Source organism: Aedes aegypti, chromosome 2 (genome assembly GCF_002204515.2).
Source record: "Aedes aegypti strain LVP_AGWG chromosome 2, AaegL5.0 Primary Assembly, whole genome shotgun sequence".
Taxonomy (NCBI): Eukaryota; Metazoa; Arthropoda; class Insecta; order Diptera; family Culicidae; genus Aedes; species Aedes aegypti.
Genome location: NC_035108.1, coordinates 367,381,423 through 367,406,896, shown reverse-complemented (window position 1 = coordinate 367,406,896; position 25,474 = coordinate 367,381,423). Strand labels below are relative to the sequence as shown.

Here is a 25,474-nt window from a genome sequence, read left to right as displayed (position 1 = left end):
TTAAATGACCTCCATATCAACATGAACACTAGAATGTATGCTCCGAAATGTCCGTGCATTATAAAAATACAATAAAGTTTGTTTTCTCTCTGTATTCAGCAAGGTGTTCATTTTACCATCCCGATTCATTTTACCACCACTTCCCCTACCACCTACCTAAATTTATTTTGCCCACCCTAGTGGCGAAACCACAGTAGCCTTTCGTTTCTAACCAACGAACGTGTCAAACATGGCCCGTGCAACAACCATCAAGGAAGCCCTGCAACGTTGGTCCACGGAACGAGCTGGAGAAGACCCGACTACGGCAAAAGATATTCAACTGCAGTTCCAATGGCCCCCAATAGAAAAGATGGATGGCACATTGTCTACATTGGTAGAATGCGAGTAAGATTTTGAATTCCGTTTGCATTACCGGCTTGAATAGCTTATCGTTGAAACAAATCCGTTTTTCATTTGTCACAAATTCAATCAAATTTACATAGAAAGCTCAGTTTATCATCAAACATGATCGACAAAATCGTCGGACTGAATGGGATGAAAAACCTTCGTATCCTATCCCTGGGACGAAATTACATTAAAACGTTGACCGGACTTGTAAGCTGCTTTAGAACCATTCTCTCAAACGAACTTTTCACCACCCCACAAAATGCAAATCATTCTTCCAGGAAGTGGTCGGTGAAACACTGGAAGAGCTGTGGGTCAGCTACAATCTCATCGACAAGCTGAAGGGTGTCGAAAATCTGAAGCGTCTCAAAGTGCTCTACATTGGGAACAACTCGATCCGTGAGTGGGGAGAATTCAACAAGCTGCAGGCGGTCCCCACTCTGGAGGAACTACTGTTCGTTGGGAACCCTCTGGTCGAGAACATCGATGGGGTCGCCTATCAGCGAGAGGTGTTGAAAAGGTTACCGTTCCTGAAAAAGCTGGACGGGGAAGCTCTGCTAGCGGATGAAGATTGACAGCTTTCCGGGTTTGTGTTACATGGTTTATTTTATGTTTTTATTTCAATGTGAATATAAATATTCCGAGTATTTCCAGCGTGATATATGTTTGCATGGCGGTTAGGGTTACCAGACGTACATGATGTGAACATGGTGTCAGCTCAAATTTTTGTGAGAATACTAAAAAATATATTTCCAAAACTCTATTCTAAAGAATTGAAAAAAGTTCTCTTTCCGGTGAAAGCAAATATGGTAACCCTTGTGGATGTCGCTTGAATTTAAAACAGACAGCAGCGGATCAACGATGGTTTACCTTTTTTTTCATATCTTGCGAAATCAGGAAGATATGACAAGTCTTTTTTTAACAGATTCCAAACGATGGTGTAAAAACCGTCATAAATCTGTCATTCAAGCTTTTGTACATTTTTCTGCCATTGAATGTCTGTATGCAGCAAACGATGTAATTTCTTGTGGAAGGGGAAGCAGAAAGTCTGAATATGGGAAGCGGAAACATTGAGTTTGAAAAGACCTCGTAGGATAAAACAAGTTAAGGTTTCTCGCAGGACTCTGTCATCGTTAGTGACATCAACTTGACAACACTGAACTGATGAACTTTACATACCATCATTTTTTTTTTTCAATGAAACAAATAAATCCCTCATTCATACATACATAAAACTTGAAAGTTCTCTCTTTAACCGACCGGCATGAAGAGGAAGAATTCTAATATTATTTCTTTCAAAATTCATATAAAGTTGAGCAATTCGATTAACTACAGCATTCAACGGAAATTTTACTGATAGGGTGCCTGTACTAATGGTTGAGGGTGTACCATTAGTTAAAACCTCGACGGGAGAAACCGACATGGAATTTCTGTATGTCAGAGTGAGCCCGGCTCACAGTGACAGCTCTTAAAAAATGAACAAACATGCGATAAAAGCGCGTAATTGAGCGAAACATATTTTCGCATTTCATCAATCGTGACAAAAATCTAATGAGAATCAATTCATGCTTATTTACCTTGCTCACTTTTATTCTGATTGTAAATTAAGTATTAAAATACGCATCTTTTCAATTTTACCACCAAAAATGAAAATGAAATGCATAGAATACTATGGTCCTTTTCCCACATTTTTTACGGAAAGATCGATTGTACGTAACAAAAGAAAACTAGTGATTTTCATCAAGTCTGCCTTGACTTGAGTCATTGACTCATCATGTATAATCTATATAAATAAAAATGGAATGATGTTTGTATGTCACGAAATAACTTGAGTCAACGGATTTACCTGATTCTTTCACTGTTGCATTCGTCTAGGGTTCCAACGTATTCGTACGTAGAAAAAGTTTATGAAAGTCTTTGGAATAGTCTTAAACGCCAGAGAAAACTAATGTGTCATTTTGTATAGGAGATTGCATGCCAATTTTTCAACAGCCTACTTGATGGCAAGACGAAGTTTGCCGGGCTCACTAATTCTATTATAAATTAAAAATTAGTCCTGGACTCAAGGCATCGCTAAGTGCCCCAGGGAAACCTCGTTTGTAACACCAAACCATATCAAGCGATGTCTTATCGTGAATAGGGCAACTGCCAGAACTTATTGAAGAATTAAAATCGGTCAATGTTTGGCAAAGTTACACCGTTCCGAAATTGACCACATTTTTGCCCATCTCAGTTATTTTAAGAACCCCCTGTAAAAAATCTATAAATCAAGTTTGCATAAAATTTCAACTCTGTTGATTAGGTTTATTTCTAAGTGCTTCTCTATTGATACCGGAACCTTAACACACTGATATAAAAAAGAGCTCTGCATGTATGGCTTATGCAGGGGATTTTAACCTTCACTGCCCTTGATTTTAATAATGAATGACAGATGGGAAATGAGTCTTACAAATATTTATGAAAAACTAGTGGTCTCGGTTAACTTCACCTCGCCATCAAATAGGGGAAAAGCACTAATTTAAGATATACAAGAATTTAGTGTCAATTTTCATACAAAGTAAACCAAAGTCGTATGAATGAGTCGAAATTTGTGCTGGGTTGAAAATTGTTGCTTTTCCCCTATGCTGTTGAAAAATGCCGGTTCAAATATGTTCATGTCTGTTTCAGGACATTTTCCAGATAATATAGACCAATTGGCATTTTTTTTATGAAAATATCTAATTATATCAATAATTCGACACAGCATTTAATGGCAGGATTTGTGAGGTGAAACCTCCATTAGTCGATGTTTCATGATTCGATATCGACTCATGGAACCATACTAGAAACAAAAATTAAGGTTTACTATGCTGCCCATTACTGCATATTTGTAATATTCGACAATAGGGGACGGACCTGGTGTAGTGGTTAGAACACTCGCCTCTCACGCCGAGGACCTGGGATCGAATCCCATCCCCGACATAGTCACTTATGACGTAAAAAGTTATAGTGACGACTTCCTTCGGAAGGGAAGTAAAGCCGTTGGTCCCGAGATGAACTAGCCCAGGGCTAAAAATCTCGTTAATAAAGTCAAACCAATATTCGACAAAAGTAGGCATTGAGTAAATGGGATACCATATGTGCATGTCATTACAGTATGGGAGAAAACTAAAATTTCTAAGAATCACTAAGAACTCAAAAGTGCTTATTTGAGGCTGAAATTGTGTACAATTCATATTGAATATTAGGTGAATAGTCAGTAAACAATTCTGATAGAAATTTCATTGAACTACATTAGGAGTTTTTAGTTATAATAGTTTCAAAATTTATTGTCTTAAACGATCTTTTGCCCCACTGGTGGGGCAAGAGTTCGAATCTAGTGTGGGGCAAAAGTTAGCCGCCCGAAACACAAAATATCGACACTTTTATGACAGGCATACTTTATACCAGCCATAAACTCTCGAAAACTTATTCAAATAGTCTCAAGTCAGAAAAGTGAACAAAGTTAGTTTATCGATCCAAGAGTAATTACTCTTGAGTTTGATGATCACTACAAAAACATGACTACTTAGCAGTGGGCTGGGTTAATTGCAATGTTGCACGATGAATTTTCCTAGGTATTAAAACAAAATCTGCGAATGAATACGAAAAACCGTTCGGGATTGATTTTTGGATCGCTGTATCTCCCGACGCTATCATTGGGTGATTTTCTATCGCTCGGTAATGTGAGCGGTACGGTCCACGCTGCCTGCTCTTCGCGAAGAGTAGAAAAACATTCACTTCGACCATCTTCATGCTAGCTTGTAACAAGCTAGTGCACCATGCGGGGCGTGTTTGTCATGCGCGTCTGTAATGGACCAGTGCACGAGTTCACTAATTTGACGTTTGAGCGGTGTCGAATTCACTCGTTGCCATGGTTACGTTAATAGCACGGCACCGCTAAAACGTCAAATAGTGAACTCGTGCATCGGTCCATAGAATGATTAATTTGAAGATAATAAAATATTTGAATGTACCCGAGATGAACTAGCCCAGGGCTAAAAATCTCGTTAATAAAGATAGAAAAAAAAAAAATATTTGAATGTAGGGTGCCGGTGCCAATGGTTGTAATGTACCAGTAGATTGGACTATGGAATAAAACGTTCATATTTCGATAAAAACGACATGTGTTATTTTTGGTGGAAAGATCGCTTCTAGTTTAGTCGATTTGCCAAATTTCAGCTTTTTATTCTATCATAAAGTCATATAAATAATTAAGTTTACGCAAAAGATTTGCTCTCTCGCACCAATAGTTGCCGTCGTGTTCCAGTAGTGGATCAACGGATGGAAGCAGTTTTAAAATGGACGTATAAAAATTAAGAAAAGTCCCAGAGATGATCTTTATGCTTCATTCGAAAGGTATTAGTTGCTGTTCCGAGGAAAAAATGTTAAACCTATGTAAAAATTTGCCATTTTGTTCAAAATTCCTAGTATCATTCCCGAACGTTTACTACTGGAGCACTAGCGCAACTACTGGAACACATGTACCAATAGTGGCTCAAGCGATTTTAGTTTAAAAAATTAGGTTTATCACTCTTCTTATATTTTTCCCATATAGTAGAGGTTGAAATCTTTCTGTTGACGCCAAAAGATCTCTGTTAAGGCTTTCCGTTATTTTGTTATGATTTTTCATAGCTTAGGTAGTCCACTAATGGCACCGGCACCCTACCTATAGGGGTTTATTTAAATGGTAGAAAGCCTGCCTTTTTCTCAACCACATTTTGGTAAATTAAATTTGACTCAACAACAAAATAACAATAGCAATTATTGTTTTTATAGTGCGATACTATACTTTTACATCTTATATAAAAAGTGCTAATCGTTCGCGCAACGCTGGTTAATTGTAATATACTCAAAAATAACGGTTTTTCGCAAAACTATGTGTAAATGTGAAATTTTTGTGAGATTTTTCGCACGATCAGGCAAATTGCGCTAAATTTGAAAATTATATGTGGATTTGAGGTAATTTGCAAATTTATCCGTAAGTTTTTACTTCGGTTGAACTTTTACCCCGCTGATTCGAACTTTTGCCGCACTATGGGCCTTTCGCCGAACTTTTGTCACATAGATTATTTCGAAGCTTTCAAGCAAAAACTAATACTCCTCAAAGCATCCCTATTATATGCCTAGAAACGCTCCTACATGAAAAATTGAATAATATTTAATCTTCGTATGGTCTAATGCAGTGATAGCTTGAGCAAAAATTACAATTTTTACGTTGAAAACCAACAAACAGCCATAACTTTTCAAACCCTCAATCGATTTTTAAGATATGATATTTAGAATGAAAGTCTCTTACTAGAAAAACATTCGAACCACCATGACATTTAAAAGTTTTGTTTTGAATTTGAGTTTTGATGTGAAGAGTTATACTAAAATTTGTATGGACATGCCGATTCTTCATACCCTCCCCTATTTTAAAGTGTCAAAAATTGTGATATATTTGATTGGTTGCCTCAATAACAATCGAAGGAAAAGTTCAAAAATGATGTCTGTCATTTTAGGATTACCTTGCTTTTTTACATTAAATCAAGATTAAGAATATAAAATTTGACGGTTTAAATTTTCTCATGAAGTATAAAAACTAGAACACATATCAAACCTTCAGCTCAAGTTGAGAGATATTGGCAACGACAAATTTCTGTTTTATTTGTGAAATCGTTTCTCAAAATACCTGTAAGTAAAATAAATGAAAGATTGAAATTAGTATTGGTTTATCGAAAAATCTGAATCAATATTTGGAAGGTCAATGTTACAGTGATACCTCCATGAGTCGATGTTCCATGACTCGATATCGACTCATGGAACCATACTAGAAACAAAATTTCATGGTTACTATGATGGTCCATCGAAACTGCTTTCCAAAGGATTTCTGTTCCATGACTCGATATTTCCATGAATCGATGGTCCCTTCAATATTGACTCATGGAGGTTTCACTGTATATTTAAAGTAAATATTTTATATTATATTTCTTAGCTTAACGATAACGTCTGCGACTGTGCTGAAGATGTTATTGTTCTATTTCCGATAAACAGTAAAAACATAGTAATATCCCATTTATTTATCATTTTTTATGCACACGCTTCGTTGTTATTGCGTAACATTGCACTCGAATCAGTGTAATAATAAAGATTTAGCAACGTAAATCGACCAGTTACGTATTATTACATCAATTTGCACATAAATTAACGTTATATTTACGACGCTATTGATGTACATTGAATATCACGTGATATTAAAATTTATTTTCTACTGCGTTCCAGTTCCAGTATCATTTTATCCCAGACATCTCCTTAACTTCTCTGTTCACGAAGAATCTTAGTGCCTGTCATTATATAAGAATAAAAATATGCTTTTTCAAAGATATCTGTCGCTTAGTAACACAAGTACAAGTGCACTTAGATTACAAAACAGAAAAGTAGGCTCTGTTCCAGTTAAGATGTAATGCCAAAAAGAGAAATGTATTTGTTAAGATTTGGATTATTGTAAATAATAAAGCAGATTTTTATTTTTGGACTTTTTCAAAAATTGAAAAGCTATCTATCATAGAGACTGTATGACAACAAATAATAAGCTATCATCAAGATCCATCGTGTTCAATTCACGTCGTGCGCGTGTGAAAAGATATTCGTGTTTAGTCGAGGACGAATTGTCAACTGGTGAGGTCGTTTCATGTTTAGGATCAACAAAGAAACTATGAATGCTTCGTCACTACAATTGTCTACATAAATCCTTATTCCTGTTTCATATAATGTGAATAATAACATACCTTTCATTTTTCATCATTACTAAAAACAATTTTTGTGAATGTCTACGTACTTTTATAATCTTTTACCAATATCTACCGTTTTGCTTCGAATTGCTGGACGCTTCGAAATGTGTCCGGAATATGAAACAACCCTAAATCAGTGTCCGGATTTCGAAGCAAGAGACATGGACAAATTTTACTTATTTTTACAATTTTGATGATCAATAGCTATATTATGTGAAAAATCGTCAATGAGACACATTAACTTTAAGTTTCATAAAAATATTTTACCTTTATTCATAAATTTGTTAGTAAAATTTCGCTTTGAATTTACCTTTGTGCTTAGGTGTCCAGATTTCTAGTCAAAACGGTACTAATATATTTTCATCACGAGACTATAATGCAAACTACCGTCGATGGGGGTGACAATGGGTCTAGGGGGTAAGATTTGGTTAAAACGGAAAATTATGAAATATTTCAGCTAATAATGCTGATATAAAATTAATAATTCATATGTTAGGGAACATATTCTTACACATAATAATTCACAATATACATTTTTAGAAATAGTAGGTTTTGTTTACTGTATCAATAAACTTGTATGTTGAAACTAGAGAAAATTTACAACATTAAATTTCTCCTGCACAAAGTATCACGCATGTACTTTAACCTCTATCGTTGTATTAGTAGAAGGTTGAAAGTCTTTTCATTACACTTAACACGTATTTTCCGGAATCTATTTAAGTTTTCCACAAAAAAATATTTTTTTTCGGTACTGTGTCTAAAACATTAAAAATGGGGGTGAGATTGGGTCAAGCAAGAACGATAGTAAAAGAAATTGCAATTCCACTTTTTCGAGATTTTACGGTACCGGGTGTTCTCTTTTTTCATTAAGATTTGTTTATTTTTTCTAAATACAGCATCTCTGAAACATCAAACAAATCTACTTGAGGATTCAGTGCATTGAAAAACAATGCAACCCATTTAACAACTTCTCAAACCAGCAACTGTGTTCCGTGCGCAGCACCATCGTAAAATTTTAAAATAGATAGACAAATAGATTTTTTTTTAAATTTAATTATTTATCAGTGTTTTTATGTTATAGAAAAATCTCACGGAAGTACAAATGAGTTGGATCCAAGGGGTGGATCACTTCTGATGCATTGAAATATTTTTATGCATTCAAATGCATTTAAATACTCACTCGACAGATTTTCAGTTCATGGCTTGCTCCAAAAATGAACTGTTGACTTTTTTGAAGTGTCAAACTCGTTTTTTCACAAACTCAAGAGGAGTTGCCACCTCACCCAAATACAGATTCAAAGTGGGATTGAGACATTATTTACAGCCCCTGTCATATCTAGGACTCTTGCAGATTCGGGAATCGGCCGGCACTTGGGTCATACCAAGAGGCTTCAAATTTCTCCCTAGACAGTAAATCTAGTGAAGCATCGTAAAGGTGGCATTTTAACGAAAAAGCAAACCTGTCCACAATAGCTTTATTCGTTTGGCGAAATTGTTGTTTCATTGACAGTAGGAGCAGTCTGTATAGGAAGGAATTCGAAATAGTCTGTACTGCGTTTTTTTTATTTAATTCCAACATCCTGCCTTTCTGGCAACAACCGTAATGCAACTCCGACATTCAGCGAAATGACAACGATATGGGTGCATTGTAGCTCACATTTTTGATAAAAAGACACCGATTACCACTAATTCCATATGTCATGGGTATTCCATCCACATGGAAACCACGCAGATGAAGTATGTCCTACCTCGGAGGATAGCTGTAACCGTGTTCACTAAAATGAATAGATATATCAACCTCAGGAGTTAGTTGTTCCCAATTTGTTCCAAACCCAACCCGAAACTGAAGAGAAAAAAAAAACAATTTATTTGAATAAATAATTTCCGAAAAATTTCCTTTCATGTTTGGATTTTCAAATTCGATGCGGATTTATAACCGCCACCAGTAATGAGACCAGTAAGGCTGTCCGTTTCTCGGGGAGGAAGTTCCGATGGATCGGGGAAATCAGGCAATGTATTCCCCATTATGTTCACTGTGTGCTCACTGAGATCACTGAGCCGCATTAATCATGCTTCTAATACGAGTTAAATGTATCCTCAGTTTTGAAATTCAGCTTAATAATCTAAAATGAACGAAGTTTGTGATTAGTGGCAGAACATCAAAAAAAGTTAAGAGTTGTGTTTGATCTTCCGACCTTGACGCTTGTTCTTGCGGGGGCCGGCGATGAGGGCAGGATCAAACATGTCGCGCTTCGGTCGAGTGAGAGTGAAAAAGTGGCGTGATCCGTTAGTTGTGTTTGATCCTTTGACCTTGACGCTTGCTTCTGCGGGGCAGGCGATGAGGGCAGGATCAAACATGTCGCGCGTCGGTCGAGTGGAAGTGAAAAAAAAACCGCGATCGCTCAGTTGTGTTTGATCTTCCGACCTTGACGCTTGTTCCTGCGGGGGCCGGCGATGAGGGCAGGATCAAACATGTCGCGCTTCGGTCGAGTGAGAGTGAAAAAGTGGCGTGATCCGTTAGTTGTGTTTGATCCTTTGACCTTGACGCTTGCTTCTGCGGGGCCGGCGATGAGGGCAGGATCAAACATGTCGCGCGTCGGTCGAGTGAAAGTGAAAAAAAAACCACGATCGCTAAGTTGTGTTTGATCTTCCGACCTTGACGCTTGTTCTTGCGGGGGCCGGCGATGAGGGCAGGATCAAACATGTCGCGCTTCGGTCGAGTGAGAGTGAAAAAGTGGCGTGATCCGTTAGTTGTGTTTGATCCTTTGACCTTGACGCTTGCTTCTGCGGGGCCGGCGATGAGGGCAGGATCAAACATGTCGCGCGTCGGTCGAGTGAGAGTGAAAAAGTGGTGTGATCCGTTAGTTGTGTTTCATCCTTCGACCTTGACGCTTGCTCCTGCCGTGGCCGGCGATGAGGACAGGATCAAACATGTCGCGCGTCGATCGAGTAAAGTGAAAAAGTGCCGCGTCGATCGAGTAAAGTGAAAAAGTGCCGCTTACGATTAGTTCTTTTTGATCTTCCGACATTGACGCTTGCTCCTGGGGAGTGCGTCAAGAAAGCCCCAGCAGTCGTCAGTTGTTTTCCCTCACGGGTTGCGCGCCTATTTTCTCTGAGTGCTTTTATATAGCTGAGCAAACGAGTGAAGCTGAAAGAGGATTGTTGCTGCTCAAGGATGACGGATCAATTGGTGAGCTCGTTTCATGCTATTGTTTCTAATCCATAAAATATGTATGACTGCACCATTAATCGTTAAAACAGTGAGACGTAAATATGATTTTTCAAAAAAATATGAATGGTTCGTCACTGTAAGTGTCGACATAAACTCTGATTCACAAATTATTTCTGCCTAAATTTTTTTTTATTAAAAACACCTTCTTCTTTTTACCTTTAATAGCCATGTATAGGCATATTTATATCTCACAAATAATTATTTATCATGGTCTAATCCCTTATCAAAGTGAATCCTGTGACCCAACGATCCTTCCCATTAACAAACATCCCTCCCAGTAACCTTTGTGGAGATGCAGAGGCAAACACGGTCTCCAAATAGCAAAGATTACACACTAACAGTCCTTCCCCCAATCCCACCTGACTGTAAGGACGTGGCCGGCGCCGTTATTGACCATGTATAAATAGAGGCACTGAATTATGCACACTGAAGAAGATTATGGCCAATCCCGGCCAAACTTCTAGTTGATTCTTTGTGCATTTTCACTGACTTCGGTCAATCACGGAATAGCAACCATTGATATGTGCAGTCAGTCTAAGCTAAGCTAAGCTAAGTGGCAGAACATCAAAAAAAAGTTAATTCTTGTTTGGAAAAATTGAACCTTCAGATGACAGTTTTAAAATTAACAACAAACAATGACTCGTTGCTATAGCTCAATACGCTGGTACAGGTCAAAGGTAAGTTGATGTGTACGTCTAAAAAATGCATTTAATGCAAATCGATGTGCATTTGATGTACACCGAGCAAGTGATCCACCCCTTGGTTGGATCGCTGAAATACCGGGATTATGACGTCAACATCTGCCTGAAATATATTGATCGTGGAATGTCGCACGAAAATTTAACTATTTGCGAAGATTTGAAATAATCACTGTTTCAGTACATCTTTGGGGAAACTGAATAGGCTTTAGGACAATGGGGATGAGACTTTGAAGACAATTTGAGGGAAAAAACAGAATAACTTATGTAAACTTGACGATAAATGTTGGGTTTACATTGTTTTTATCTCATAGCTCTTCAGTTTTTTTTTGTATAATCGTTCGTTTAAGTGGATTTATCATACATCATACATACATTATACATCATAGATGCATCGTAATTCATCAACATTTTTCAGCTGTGAATGGTTTTGCAATCATATTCTCAAAAACAAGTTATTTCAATTACAGTGATCTAATGTCACCCCCTGTTTGGGATGAGATTGGGTCATTTTTCATTCATTTATGGTGCCGCTGTTAGTAATTATTTTTCTTTAGTTTTTTGAACAGTTGGTAATGTACAGTTGTGTTCATAATAATAGTAGTGAAAGCCGATTTTCATACAAAATACTCAACTTTGGCATGCTGTTACTTTGTTTCCATATGAGCAATCGGCATGAAATTTTGGCAGTGAACTACAAATATAGTCAATTTCATCATCACAAGATTTGAAAATTTTCACACTACCGGTAAGAAGGTTAAGCACCAGGTGAAATCGCTCAAAATAATAGTAGTTTTCATAATTTAAATATCAGCTGTATTTTGAGTTTTTGAATTTTTCTTTATTCATCGTTTCAATCATTTCCACCCAAGCTATGAATGTGTGAACAAGCCAAATTTTAACAAAATTGTTGCTGAACAAAAATTTACAATAGAAAAACTACTATTATTTTGAGCGATTTCACCTGGTGCTTAACTTTTAAGCTGGTAGTGTGAAATTTTTCAACTTTTGTTATAATGAACTTGAGTATATTTGTAGTTCACTGCCAAAATTACATGCCGATTGCTCATATGGAAGCAAAGTTACAGCATGCCAAAGTTGAGCATTTTGTTTGAAAATCGGCTTTCACTACTATTATTATGAACACAACTGTACCATCAAAGTACATACACACCAAATTTGAAGTTTATTAGAGTTAAATTGCGATAGTTATTCAATAAATAAATCATACATATCCCTTTTTGACCCATTCTCACCCCCAACGACGACGGTAGTTTAAAGTAAGAATCGTATTTCCCTCCTTATCCATGGATTGCATCACCGACCAAAGATACTGCGCATTTCTTTTGCCACTGGACTATCGCAGAATTTTTTACAAGTGCGGGAACGCTAATAAAAGCGCGCGATTAAATCAAATCCAGTCGGTGTCTTCGGCGGGGTTATTCATCGCAGTCCAAAGAATATGTGCTCTGAAGACACCAACATGATTCAATGCAATCTCAATGCACTTTTATTCGCATTTTTGCACTTATGAAGCCGCACGTCGCAATCCTGTAGTGAAAGAAATACACAATAACAAAGATAACAGATCTCTTTCCACCCTCACTTGCCAATATCAACAATCATTACACACTAACATTCCTCTACCATTCCAACTGACTGTAAGGACTGTAAGGCCGGAGCCATCATTGATCAATAATTTGAGAGCTGCTAAAATGTGCATTTCGAGAGTACGCGGAAAGTCCTATTTCTTATTAATTTGGATCGAAGTGCAATTCTTACCAGTTCTGATCAATTACGGAGTACCAACCATTGACATGTATAGTCAGTCTATGCTATGCTATTCTAATGAAAATGCAGTATATTTTTTAAAGTAACATATTATCTATTCTATATCTATCTATATAAATAAAAATGGAATGGTGTGTGTATGTCACGAAATGGTATCCGAATGGGTCAACAGATTTGTGTAATCTATCTATCTATATAAATAAAAATGGAACGGTGTTTGTATGTCACGAAATGGCATCCGAATGGGTCAACAGATTTGCACAATTCTATCATTGTTGTATTCATCTAGGGTTCCGTGTTCGAATAGTCGAATAGTTTGAATAGTCCCCGCAATAGTTGGAAAAAATGGAGATAATAAACTAGTGGTCCCGGCAAACTTCGTCTTGCCATCAAGTAGGCTGTTGAAAAATGGCACGCACTCTCCCATAAAAATTGACAGATTTTTTTTCTCCATTTCTTTTTTCAAATATTCTGGGATTATTCAAAACTTTTTCTTTGCACGAACACGTTGGAACCCTGATAGAATTGTGCAAATCTGTTGACCGGTTCAGATGCCATTTCGTGACATACATTCAATTTTGATTTATATAGGGGAAGTGGTGGTAAAATGAACAGGGGTGGTGAAATGAACACCGTTCCTTTTACCAAGAAAAAACAAATCTCGCTGAATTTTTATCACGCACGGACGATTTATTTAGAGCATAAATCTGAGTGTTCGAGGTGATACGGAGGTCAATTGAAGTGAAAATACCAACGAAAACTAATATTTTAGAAAACCAAGTTTGAAAATTAGAACTGACGTAACTTTTAGCTCGGAAGACTTGAGGTTTTTCAGTGAGGTGAATATCGTTATGATATGATGTCAAATCTGATACCTTTAGAATTCTTTTTCAATGGGTTACAATCATTAATTGATGTATTTTCGGTGAGGCAATGAAAATTTTCAGAAATATTTGTTTTGCTCACGTTTTTTGCGTGGTGTTCATTTTACCACCAACTGCTGTTTATTTTACCCACATAGTGCAGGTAAAATGAAAATTTGCATCGCTTATTGATAGCGATGAAAATATGTGAAAATTTAGCTACTTTAGTCTGAATTAATGTCGCTGCTATAGATTACATCCCTATTTTTGATATTGTGCGAAAGAACTATACAAATTCCTCGTTTTTCTATCAGAAACAAGATGATTTCTTTAAGGTGTTCATTTTACCACCCCTTCCCCTAGATTAAACCTTTTTTCAATTCTTCATTAAGGCAAATTTCAGTACATTAACATCTGACTAGTTCATCACCTAAACAGAAGAATATGATTTACTCATGAAATCGACTTGTATGAGTCTGATTTCAATTATTCACATAATTTTTATAGCATATCATATGCAATGCGCTGAAAACTTGATCGATTGATTTCTGCCTTGTAGTGAACATTCGATCTAATTTTCAGCATGGAGCGTTGTCTGGTTTTCCAGATTTGTGTTCTTGTAAATTTGAAGTGTGGCTTCAATTCATCTTCACCTTAAAACCTGAATCTAAATCGAAGTTTCACTGCAGTATGCACCCATTTCAAAAACATAGTCTCAGGCTTAGAATAATCTAATTTTATTTAATCCTACTAACATGATCATTGTCATCCCGTTCCTAGAAGTTCTAGTATAGAACCCACCACATGATACGCAAACGAAATATTATTAATAAAATTATGCTTTCTGACATCTACAATTTCAATTTCAATCTGTCATTTACTTATGTTTGCTTTTCATTCCTGGCACCGCAACCTTTCACGTTTATTTGCTTTTCAACGAGGCTAAATAAAACAGTGTATTTAGCTGCACGAGCCAATTCAATTTATTTTATTCTCTCCAGGAAAAGTATCATCACGAGTTTTTTGGATCCAGTGCAGTTGCAACTATATATGTGCACTAGGGTGGTCCAGAATTACCAAACTGCAAACATCTTCAGTTACATCTGCCACGTTTGATTGATATGACGCTCAGGAGCTACTGTAAAAGTTAGTGCAGAATCCGTCAAGTAAGAGGGAGGCTTAACGAGTCCGAAGTTTGTGTGAGAAATTTGGCCATACACCTTTATGTGCTAAATACATTTCGACCATTTTCTCCATACAAACTTCAAGCTCGTTGCGTCCCTCCTTTGACTGGTGTATGTGAGAATTTTACATTTCGACTTTGTTCATATCAAAATGGGCCAGCCTCATGTACATTATACACTCGTCCGACAATAGTGTAAAGCTTCCATTGTAATCTCGACAGTGTACCATCAGGGAACAAGCTGTTCGTCCAAACTGCAAATCTTGCAATGGACACAAAACGATTACTTTGGCATAGCCACGATTTACTAACGGCCGGGTGTCAAGTTCACGTAAAATATTCATGAAGTGTTTATACAACGACGAGCTTATTCGCACAACCCCCTGACGGAGCCACAAGCCTCATCGCGTTTAAAAGCTTCCTGTGCTTTGCTTTTCATACGTTTCCACTCCGAGAGGGTATGAACCAACATCCGCTCTGAGCTTCAGACCTAGACAACTCGTTGAATCTGTGTGAAAGTTCGCAACAAAGGAGCTGGTCTGGCTGGCATCTGGCAGACTATAGATCCTTGCACGAAACGTAGCAACTGCATGCATGCCACCGGCAACAATTAGTCCACTTCTCCCAGCCTCTTTTGGCTTGGCACCGTCTATAGCAGTCTATAAGTTAGGAAATATTCAGGGTATTATTTAAAAAGAGCTTAAATGCAATATCTATTCACGTAAATTACCTTTACACATTCTGATGGACACAAAAACGCGTTGCATTGTTTTTTTTGGTTAATTCTAAAAATGCCTATCTGATCATTAGATGCCTGAAAGGGCCTAACTGGACATATAAGTGCCTAAACTTTCATCAAAACCAGATTTTTCCTTTTGAAAATTTTCAAATTTGTTTCATTTTCCCAGATATTTTGCCGTTATTTTGTGTTTTTCTCAAACACGTTTAGTGTTATTCATCAGGAATGATACAATCAATTACCAATTCAATTGATTGATCACAGAAGACCCTAACTGGAATCAAACCGGTGGGGCCTAACTGGTTTGGAGAGTCGTCAAAGAGCCAATCTCGCAATGATATTTGACTTGACGTGTTGTCGTGTTATGTGCCATAAGTGTATAGTAGATTATCATAAGTGTCGGAAACAAGTACATATTTTAAGTCTGATTTGGTTTGAATTAATAATGAAGCATATGGGACAAAACCTTCGCACGCTGTTTTCTCAATGTTTACGTTTTGCAGTTAGGCCCATTTCAAAAGTTATGCTACAGATCTCTTCTCTCACTTGAGCAGTCACATACGGTATCGCTGTATGGCTCACTTCACACCAAATCGGAGTGGCAGGAGAGGTGAAATATGCCTTAAGTGTGACAGCAATGCAGGTTTACGCGTGATGGATGGCGTCTCGCCAGTGTCACTTGATAGATGCATGAAATGCAAAGGAAAACTGTCGGCATTTAGTAGTTTCACAGCTTTCCGTACTCCCTAGCGCTATGTATGCAATCCAAAAGAAGCAACTTTGCATTTTTATTTTTCTTGAGATATATGATATTGAGATTTGGAAAATATTCATAGACAGCTTGAAACATCGCATAAGTACTCCTTTTTATTTAAAAAGTACTAATCATGAGAAACACTTTGAAACTTTAATTGAAAATCGAAATTTAAATTTTGAAGGCACCCTTTTTTTAATTTCTTTATTAGTATCATTCCAAACATTATATTCATTTCTTATATCTAGGTGTTCTGTGTTATTAGACAACACTATCATCCTAATTTGGTAAAACAAATTTAAGATTTTATTAACATTTTGTTAACAACATATTACATTTCATTTGCCGTAGCAGTTCAGATTTTTTACAGGTGAGTTGATTTCACCTGCTTATAAGAGAAAAAAAAAACGCTTTGAATATACTTAACCTAACTTAACCTAAACATATAACGCATTAATCGTGGCAATAGAAGGTTGTAACGATTTTTGCCTGAAATTATTTATTATTTTATTTGACATTTGTTCCAATGTTTCAACATTGGATATTCTACGTAACTCATTGGTACTATACCAGGGAGGAAGTCTCAGAATCATTTTCAAAATTTTATTTTGAATTATCTGCAGAGCTTTCTTCCTGGTATTACAACAGCTAGTCCATATTGGTACAGCATACAACATGGCTGGCCTGAAAATTTGTTTGAATATCAAAAGCTTGTTCTTAAGACAAAGTTTTGATTTTCTGTTAATAAGGGGATAGAGACATTTTACATATTTATTACATTTGGCTTGAATACCCTCAATGTGATTTTTGAAAGTTAAATTCTTATCTAGCATGAGCCCTAGATACTTAACTTCATCTGACCAATTTATTGGAACCCCTCCCATAGTGACAACATGTCTACTTGAAGGTTTCAAATAAAGAGCTTTTGGTTTATGTGGGAATATTATTAGTTGAGTTTTGGAAGCATTAGGAGAAATCTTCCATTTTTGCAAGTATGAAGAAAATATATCCAAAGTTTTTTGCAATCGACTACAGATGACACGCAGGCTTCGTCCTTTGGCGGAGAGGCCTGTGTCATCCGCAAACAAAGATTTTTGACATCCCTGAGGTAACTCAGGTAAGTCAGATGTGAAAATATTGTATAATATTGGTCCCAAAATTGGTTGGTAAATGGCTGGGCATGGCGTACCATTGGTACCTCGCGTACCTGAAGGAATAAAATAGACCCCTCTGTGCGGTCCTTAGCCTCTTGCCCAGCAACTCCTATCCCTACCTCCTCGCGGTACTGGCCGGGGTACGAGTAACCTTAGGGAAGATCGGGTAACCAACCCCCGGTGGGAACTTTGGTCGTATGCTGACAGGGAAGGGGGGGTTTGCTTTTGCTTTTGCTTCTGCAAACCTTGAGCGTCTGTACTCCATGTTAGGAGCGGCTCACAACAGCGTCTGTTCCCCATGTCAGGGGCGGCTGATCATCGTCCGAGTGCCAGAGAAGGACTCTAAACTAAACTGCGCACTATGGCCCTCCGAACATTTAGGGGGAATGGTCCTCCGGAAATCTAGGGGGTTGGTGTCAGGCCCTGCAAGCCAGCCGTAAAAACACATCAGCACAGGAACGTCAACGAGAGAATACGGACCGGAACAATCGGCAAAGACCACAGCGACGGAAATGGACTAGCGATTGGAAACTCGGTACGTGGAACTGCAAATCTCTCAACTTCATCGGAAGCACACGCATACTCTCCGATGTACTGAAGATCCGCGGTTTCGACATCGTAGCGCTGCAGGAGGTGTGCTGGACAGGTTCGATGGTGCGAACGTTTAGAGGTAATCATACCATCTACCAGAGCTGCGGCAACACACGTGAGCTGGGAACAGCTTTTATAGTGATGGGTGATATGCAAAGGCGTGTGATCGGGTGGTGGCCGATCAATGAAAGAATGTGCAAGTTGAGGCTCAAAGGCCGGTTCTTCAACTTCAGCATCATAAACGTGCATAGCCCTCACTCCGGAAGCACTGATGATGACAAGGACGCATTTTACGCGCAGCTCGAACGCGAGTACGATCGCTGCCCAAGCCACGACGTCAAGATCATCATAGGTGATTTGAACGCTCAGGTTGGCCAGGAGGAGGAGTTCAGACCGACGATTGGAAGGTTCAGCGCCCACCGGCTGACGAACGAGAACGGCCTACGACTGATAGATTTTGCCGCCTCCAAGAACATGGCCATTCGCAGCACCTACTTCCAGCACAGCCTCCCGTATCGATACACCTGGAGATCACCACTGCAGACGGAATCACAAATCGACCACGTTTTGATCGATGGACGGCACTTCTCCGATATTACCGACGTCAGAACCTATCGTGGCGCTAACATCGACTCTGATCACTATCTAGTGATGGTGAAACTGCGCCAAAAACTATCCGTCATCAACAATGTACGGTATCGACGCCCGCCTCGGTATAACCTAGCGCGACTGGCCCAACCGAACGTCGCTGCCGCATACGCGCAGCATCTCGAGGTAGCGTTGCCGGAAGAGGGCGAGCTTGACGAAGCCCCTCTTGAGGACTGCTGGAGCAACATAAAAGCAGCCATCAACAACGCAGCCGAGAGCATCGTCGGGTACGTGGAAAGGAGGACATGTAACGATTGGTTCGACGAAGAATGCAGGCAGGTTTTGGAGGAGAAGGATGCAGCGCGGGCTGCAATGCTGCAGCAAGGAACGCGACAAAACGTGGAGCGATATAAAAGAAAACGGAAGCAGCAAACCCGCCTATTCCGGGACAAAAAGCGCCGCCTGGAAGAAGCGGAATGTGAAGAAATGGAACAGCTGCATCGTTCACAAGAAACGCGAAAGTTCTACGAGAAGCTTAACGCATCCCGAAAAGGCTTCGTGCCGCGAGCCGAAATGTGTAGGGATAAGGACGGAAGCATCTTGACGGACGGACGTGAGGTGATTGAAAGGTGGAAGCAGCACTACGATGAACACCTGAATGGCACGGAGAACACAGGCGACGAGGGTCGCGACAGCGGAGGAAGTGACTACGTCAGCACGGCGGATGAAGGAAACCAACCTGCCCCCACATTGAGGGAAGTTAAGGATGCCATCAGCCAGCTCAAGAATAATAAGGCCGCTGGTAAAGATGGTATTGGAGCTGAACTCATCAAAATGGGCCCGGAGAGGTTGGCCGCCTGTCTGCACCGGCTGATTGTCAGAATCTGGGAAACCGAACAGCTGCCGGAGGAGTGGAAGCAAGGGGTCATATGCCCCATCTACAAGAAGGGCGACAAACTGGAATGTGAAAACTATCGTGCGATCACTATCCTGAATGCCGCCTACAAAGTGCTATCCCAGATTATCTTCCGTCGTCTATCACCAATAACAAATGAGTTTGTGGGAAGTTATCAAGCTGGTTTTATCAACGGCCGCTCGACAACGGACCAAATCTTCACTGTACGGCAAATCCTCCAGAAATGTCGTGAATACCAAGTCCCAACGCATCACCTGTTCATCGATTTCAAAGCGGCTTATGATAGCATCGACCGCGAAGAGCTATGGAAAATCATGGACGAGTACAGCTTTCCCGGGAAGCTCACAAGACTAATAAGAGCAACGATGGACGGTGTGCAGAATAGCGTGAAGATTTCGGGCGAACATTCCAGTTCGTTCGAATCCCGCCGGGGACTTCGACAGGGTGATGGACTTTCGTGCCTGCTGTTCAACATCGCGCTAGAAGGTGTCATGCGGAGAGCCGGGTTCAATAACCGAGGTACGATTTTCACAAGATCCAGCCAATTTGTTTGCTTCGCGGATGATATGGATATTGTCGGCAGAACATTTGGAACGGTGGCAGACCTCTACACCCGCCTGAAAAGTGAAGCAACAAAAATCGGCCTGGTGGTGAATGCGTCAAAAACAAAGTACATGCTGATAGGCGGAACCGAGCGCGACAGAGCCCGCCTGGGAAGCAGTGTTACGATAGACGGGGATACTTTTGAGGTGGTTGATGAGTTCGTCTACCTCGGATCCTTGTTAACGGCTGATAACAACGTTAGTCGTGAAATACGGAGACGCATCATCAGTGGAAGTCGCGCCTACTATGGGCTCCAGAAGAAGCTGCGGTCGAGAAAGATTCACCCCCGCACCAAATGTACCATGTACAAAACGCTTATAAGACCGGTGGTCCTCTATGGACATGAAGCATGGACCATGCTGGAAGAGGACCTGCAAGCACTTGGAGTGTTCGAACGAAGGGTGCTTAGGACGATCTTTGGCGGAGTGCAGGAGAACGGTGTGTGGCGGCGGAGAATGAACCACGAGCTCGCTAGTCTCTACGGCGAACCAAGTATCCAGAAGGTTGCGAAAGCCGGAAGGGTGCGCTGGGCAGGGCATGTTGCAAGACTACTGGACAACAATCCTGCAAAGATGGTGTTCGCGTCGAATCCGGTTGGCACAAGAAGGCGGGGAGCACAGCGAGCGAGGTGGCTTGATCAGGTGCAACAAGATCTGGAGAACGTGGGCCAAAATCGAAGTTGGAGAGACACAGCCTTGGACCGAGTAAATTGGCGTAACATCGTTAACGAGGTTTTATCAAATTAATTGATGTAACACCAACTAAATAAATAAATAATTGGTCCCAAAATGCTGCCTTGAGGAACACCAGCTCTTACAGGAAGTCTTTCAGATCTGGAGTTCTGATAATTAACCTGAAGTGTACGATTTGACAGATAACTTTGAATTATTCTAACAATGTATGTTGGAAAATTAAAGTTTTTTAGTTTTATAATCAAACCTTCATGCCAAACACTGTCGAATGCTTTTTCTATGTCTAGAAGAGCAAGACCAGTAGAATAGCCTTCAGATTTGTTGGAACGGATCAAATTTGTTACACGTAAAAGTTGATGAGTGGTCGAATGTCCATGGCGGAATTCGAACTGTTCATTGGCAAAAATTGAATTTTCGTTGATGTGGGCCATCATTCTGTTCAAAATAACCTTTTCAAAAAGTTTACTGATGGAGGAAAGCAAACTGATTGGACGATAGCTAGAAGCTTCTGCAGGATTTTTGTCTGGTTTTAAAATTGGAACAACCTTAGCATTTTTCCATTTGTCAGGAAAATATGCTAATTGAAAACATTTGTTAAATATATCAACTAAAAATGATAAGCTACTTTCTGGAAGTTTCTTGATGAGGATGTAGAAAATTCCATCATCGCCAGGAGCTTTCATATTTTTGAATTTTTTAATAATAGTTCTCACTTCTTCCAAATCAGTCTCCCAGGCATTTTCAAGACGTTCTCTTGATTGAGAATATTTTCGAACTCCTGAGTAACTTCATTTTCAATTGGACTAGTAAGTCCTAAATTAAAATTGTGCGCACTTTCAAACTGCATAGCAAGTTTTTGAGCTTTTTCGCAATTAGTTAGTAATAATTTGTTTTCCTCTTTCAATGCCGGTATTGGCTTCTGAGGTTTTTTCAAGATTTTAGATAATTTCCAAAAGTTGAAGGCATCTTTAAGTATGAGCATGACATAATTGTGATTCAAAATTTAAATATTCATTCTCCTTTCTTATTCTTCTTGGCATTTACGTCCTCACTGGGATAGAGCCTGCTTCGCAGCGTAGTGTTCTTATGAGCATTTCTACAGTTATTTACTGAGAGCTTTCTTTACCAATATTGCCATTTTCGCATTCGTATATCGTGTGGCAGGTACGATGATACTCTATGCCCAGGGAAATCAAGGAAATTTCCTTTACGAAAAGATCCTAGACCGACCGGGATTCGAAGCCAGACACCTTCATCACGGCTTTACTTTGTAACCGCGGACTCTAACCACTCGGCTAAGGAAGACCCATCTTTGTCCCGTTTTTTCTTAGAATCCTTGGTTTTGGTGTGGATTTGAAAGGGACGTTGAAGGTTTATATGAAAATTTATAGGGAGAAAATAAAAAAATAAAATGTTTGAACCGATGATTTTGTTGCAAGCTCCTTTGTGAGCGAGTGACGGAATCCGGATCATGTCCGGTTCGCGTATTGCAATTACGAATAATCATCTATGTTTCTGCTCATGTTCAATATCTTTATCGTTTACCAAAACAAATGCATTCCCATATCTAAACTCCCAGTGAATTCTTGTGGAATGCATAGGACTCCTCGGCTTCCATAAATCAAGTAAAACGTCAACATTTCACTCCCATCCCCAAATTACCCTGCATTCGGGCGCCATTATTGTTTGTTTAATAATGAGAGCACCTGTACTTACATATTGAGGATGCTACTGATCCCGACTAGCGCCTGTTGGTTCTCTGTGTAAGTACAGCTGTTCTTTCAATAACGCAGTAGCGACTGCGGACGATCAATCATGGTCATGCATTGCTCTCGTTCATATCATAGGGTAAAAATGATTGCTAATAAAGAAGTCCCGTGAAATATCAAAAATAACCTTTCTGAATCTGAATTTATTTCAACCAGCAAAAAACTAGCATTAAGTGTAAAAACTCACTTTATTCAACAAACTGTAAAGAGTTAAATCCATTACTTGGATAGCATTTCAACAACCACAGTACTTCATCTAAACATCTTCAAAACAAACTTTTGCCCTACTCGAACTTCAGCTCCACGTTACTTTTCACTTGATGGACTCCTACCGAAACAGAAGTGATTCAACTTTTAAAACAAAATCTTTCGACTGCCAAGAGCCGCTCATTTTCCGGATTATAGTCTTCCATTAGCCTTCCTTCTCACCCATTGAACCGACTCGACTGCTCGAATAAAAGGTCCAACGTGCTGATTAAATTGTATTAGTTCAACAAGATTGAATTTGAGCGATTTCCTTTTCATGTCCTTCCGCATTATCATACAGCTTTATGATGTCCAATGAGTGTGCGAATTCCAGTGATGATGAAGATTACACCGAGAAGGATAATGGTCAGTCGAAATTGTCAAGGCCGACTGAAAAGGATACCTTCAACTAGCGCTCTATGCAGACCCGTAGCTGGTCCGTTTGATGGGGTGAACGATAACTCTAGAGTTGAGAAAAAGTCATTCAATATTTGTAGTCCTTGTATCAAGAAAAGAAAAGTTAACCTTTTCGTGCAATGATTTGCTCTCACAGATTTTGACATAATTAAAATGGTCATTACAGTCAACCCAATGGCAATGAGTCGATATTGCCGACTCATGGAAATATCGAGTCATTGAACACATTTTTGTTGGAAACCTGTTCGAAGGGACCATCAGAGTAGTATGGTCAGGGTTGGGAAAAAATCTGAAATTCACTCTACAGTAGCCAAGCATAGCCAATCACAGTCAGCGAAGCCAGTGAAACTCACGCCCATCGCTGCTGTAGGCAAACTGCCTTGAAAATAGCAAAACACCCGTTGCTAAGGGCAACCAAAAACTACTGTAGAAAAATGTTCTATTTCCCGCTGCATTTCCCGCATTTAGAGCCTTCAATGACACTCATGATTTTGAAAATTCGTGCACCCAACATAGGCTACTTGATGAGATTCACGTTTTTGAACTACTGTACTGGAAAGCCACGTGATTTTCGCGAAAATTCGAGCCTACTACTATTACCATTCCCAGCACTGAGTATGGTTTCATGAGTCGATATCGAGTAAGCGAACATCGATTCATGGATTGTTGACTGTATATATCATTCAAGCACCTACCTTTTCATTTGAAACAAGAACATTAAAATGATAAAAAAGAACAAATCCAATATAGGGCCATCATTGTAATTAAAGTTAGAAATGGTATGACCAGGGCTGGAAAGCGTCAATGTAAATAGAGAGTGTCGTGCGACTTTTACATAGATGCTTCCCTCACTGTTATCGGACGGCGAGACAATGACAGAGATTTTTTTCAAATTCTCTTTCATTTTTCCGTCGCTACGGCTCGTGACGGAATCGTAAACTTGATCATTTTTAGTTCATTATCTGGTATGATTGTTATTTATATTGCTTCCTTAGAAATTCATTAAAATTAGATAGAAATTTTAATAGCAAAACACCATTAAAGTTGCTCTCATGAGAGCTCCGTCATTGCGACGTGACGCAGTGAGCGCATGAAATATAGTTTCGTGTAGTGACGGTGAGAAGACTCGTTTCGTCAGTGTCGCAAGTCGGCCATGATACTTAACAGCCCTGGGTGTGACCAACTCCGGCTGTCCGAAAGTTGGTTATCGTTTATCTGAACTGAGAGTAATGACACAATGTATAATTCTCATTTTAATTCCAATCACCGAGAAGAGTGCATTGGGGATTATTCAAAAACCGAAAAACATATACACTATTTTGGAATTTAAAGATCTACGCTGATGGTGTTAAACTTAAAAATATGACATCCAGAACACTTCAAAGCTATGATATAGCTTATGAACGACATTCGCATTGTCCCACTTCAGAGAAATAAGCATTGGAACCAATCGAACTCAAGAAGGATATCTATTCCGTTCGCTCGTTTAATAGAGTGAGTTTACCATCAGGCGCAGTAGTTACCAATCAATGTAATTATGTAGAGGCTTAACAAGTTTTAAAGAAACTGATCGGAACTGTTTGGACTGTGTTTAGTCGGTGTTTAGAATGAACTAGATGGTATTTTGGCGTTTTAATTATACATTAAGGACTCCAACAACTCTGATATATACGATACTATTTTGATACAAATGTATTATGAAATAGGTAACTTCCATTATTATAGCAAGTAATGCAAATTTCGAATGCTTTGGATACACATTTAGAAAAAAATAATTGAAATTTACGTCATATGTACCCGACATATTAAAGCAAGTAAAATTACGTAGGATCGTTGTTCTCGAGGACCACTAGCCATTCCAATGTGTCAAATTGATGTATTTGAGGGTATAGTTTAAGAGTAATGCAGGCAAAATCATACAAAAAATATCAAAATTCATCCGACTCCATATCACCCCATCATCCTCCATAAATGGGTTGTAAATTTCTATTTAGGCTCAAAATTCTACTTAATTTATAAATTCGTAGTACTTCAATATAATTGTTTTGGTCAAATGTTCATTA

At 39.0% G+C, this 25,474-nt stretch overlaps 2 protein-coding genes across 3 annotated transcripts in view; one reads left to right on the top strand and one right to left on the bottom strand.

The window, feature by feature from the left end:
• The window catches only part of LOC23687858 (CD63 antigen), a 246,870-nt gene that overhangs the window by 105,517 nt on the left and 115,879 nt on the right, over positions 1 to 25,474 (bottom strand). The gene's annotated exons all lie outside the window — the stretch shown is intronic.
• Positions 95 to 2,180, top strand: LOC5577628 (dynein light chain 1, axonemal). Of its 2 annotated transcripts, XM_021846562.1 has the most exons (4): positions 95 to 384; positions 483 to 594; positions 666 to 970; positions 1,039 to 2,180. In XM_021846562.1, exons 1-3 carry the CDS (start codon positions 230 to 232, stop codon positions 957 to 959), a joined length of 561 nt encoding a protein of 186 aa, XP_021702254.1. In that variant the 5' UTR covers positions 95 to 229; the 3' UTR covers positions 960 to 970; positions 1,039 to 2,180. The 2 variants fall into 2 exon arrangements, with proteins under 2 accessions (XP_021702254.1, XP_001656626.1); XM_001656576.2 differs by having other exon boundaries at positions 96 to 384; positions 666 to 1,043.

Bases quoted from the DNA above. Each gene is read 5' to 3' on its own strand.
- LOC5577628 (XM_021846562.1), top strand. From the start codon at position 230: ATGGCCCGTGCAACAACCATCAAGGAAGCCCTGCAACGTTGGTCCACG. The intron at 385-482 runs GTAAGATTTTGA...AAATTTACATAG, and splicing joins TCTACATTGGTAGAATGCGA to AAAGCTCAGTTTATCATCAA. The intron at 595-665 runs GTAAGCTGCTTT...TCATTCTTCCAG, and splicing joins TTAAAACGTTGACCGGACTT to GAAGTGGTCGGTGAAACACT.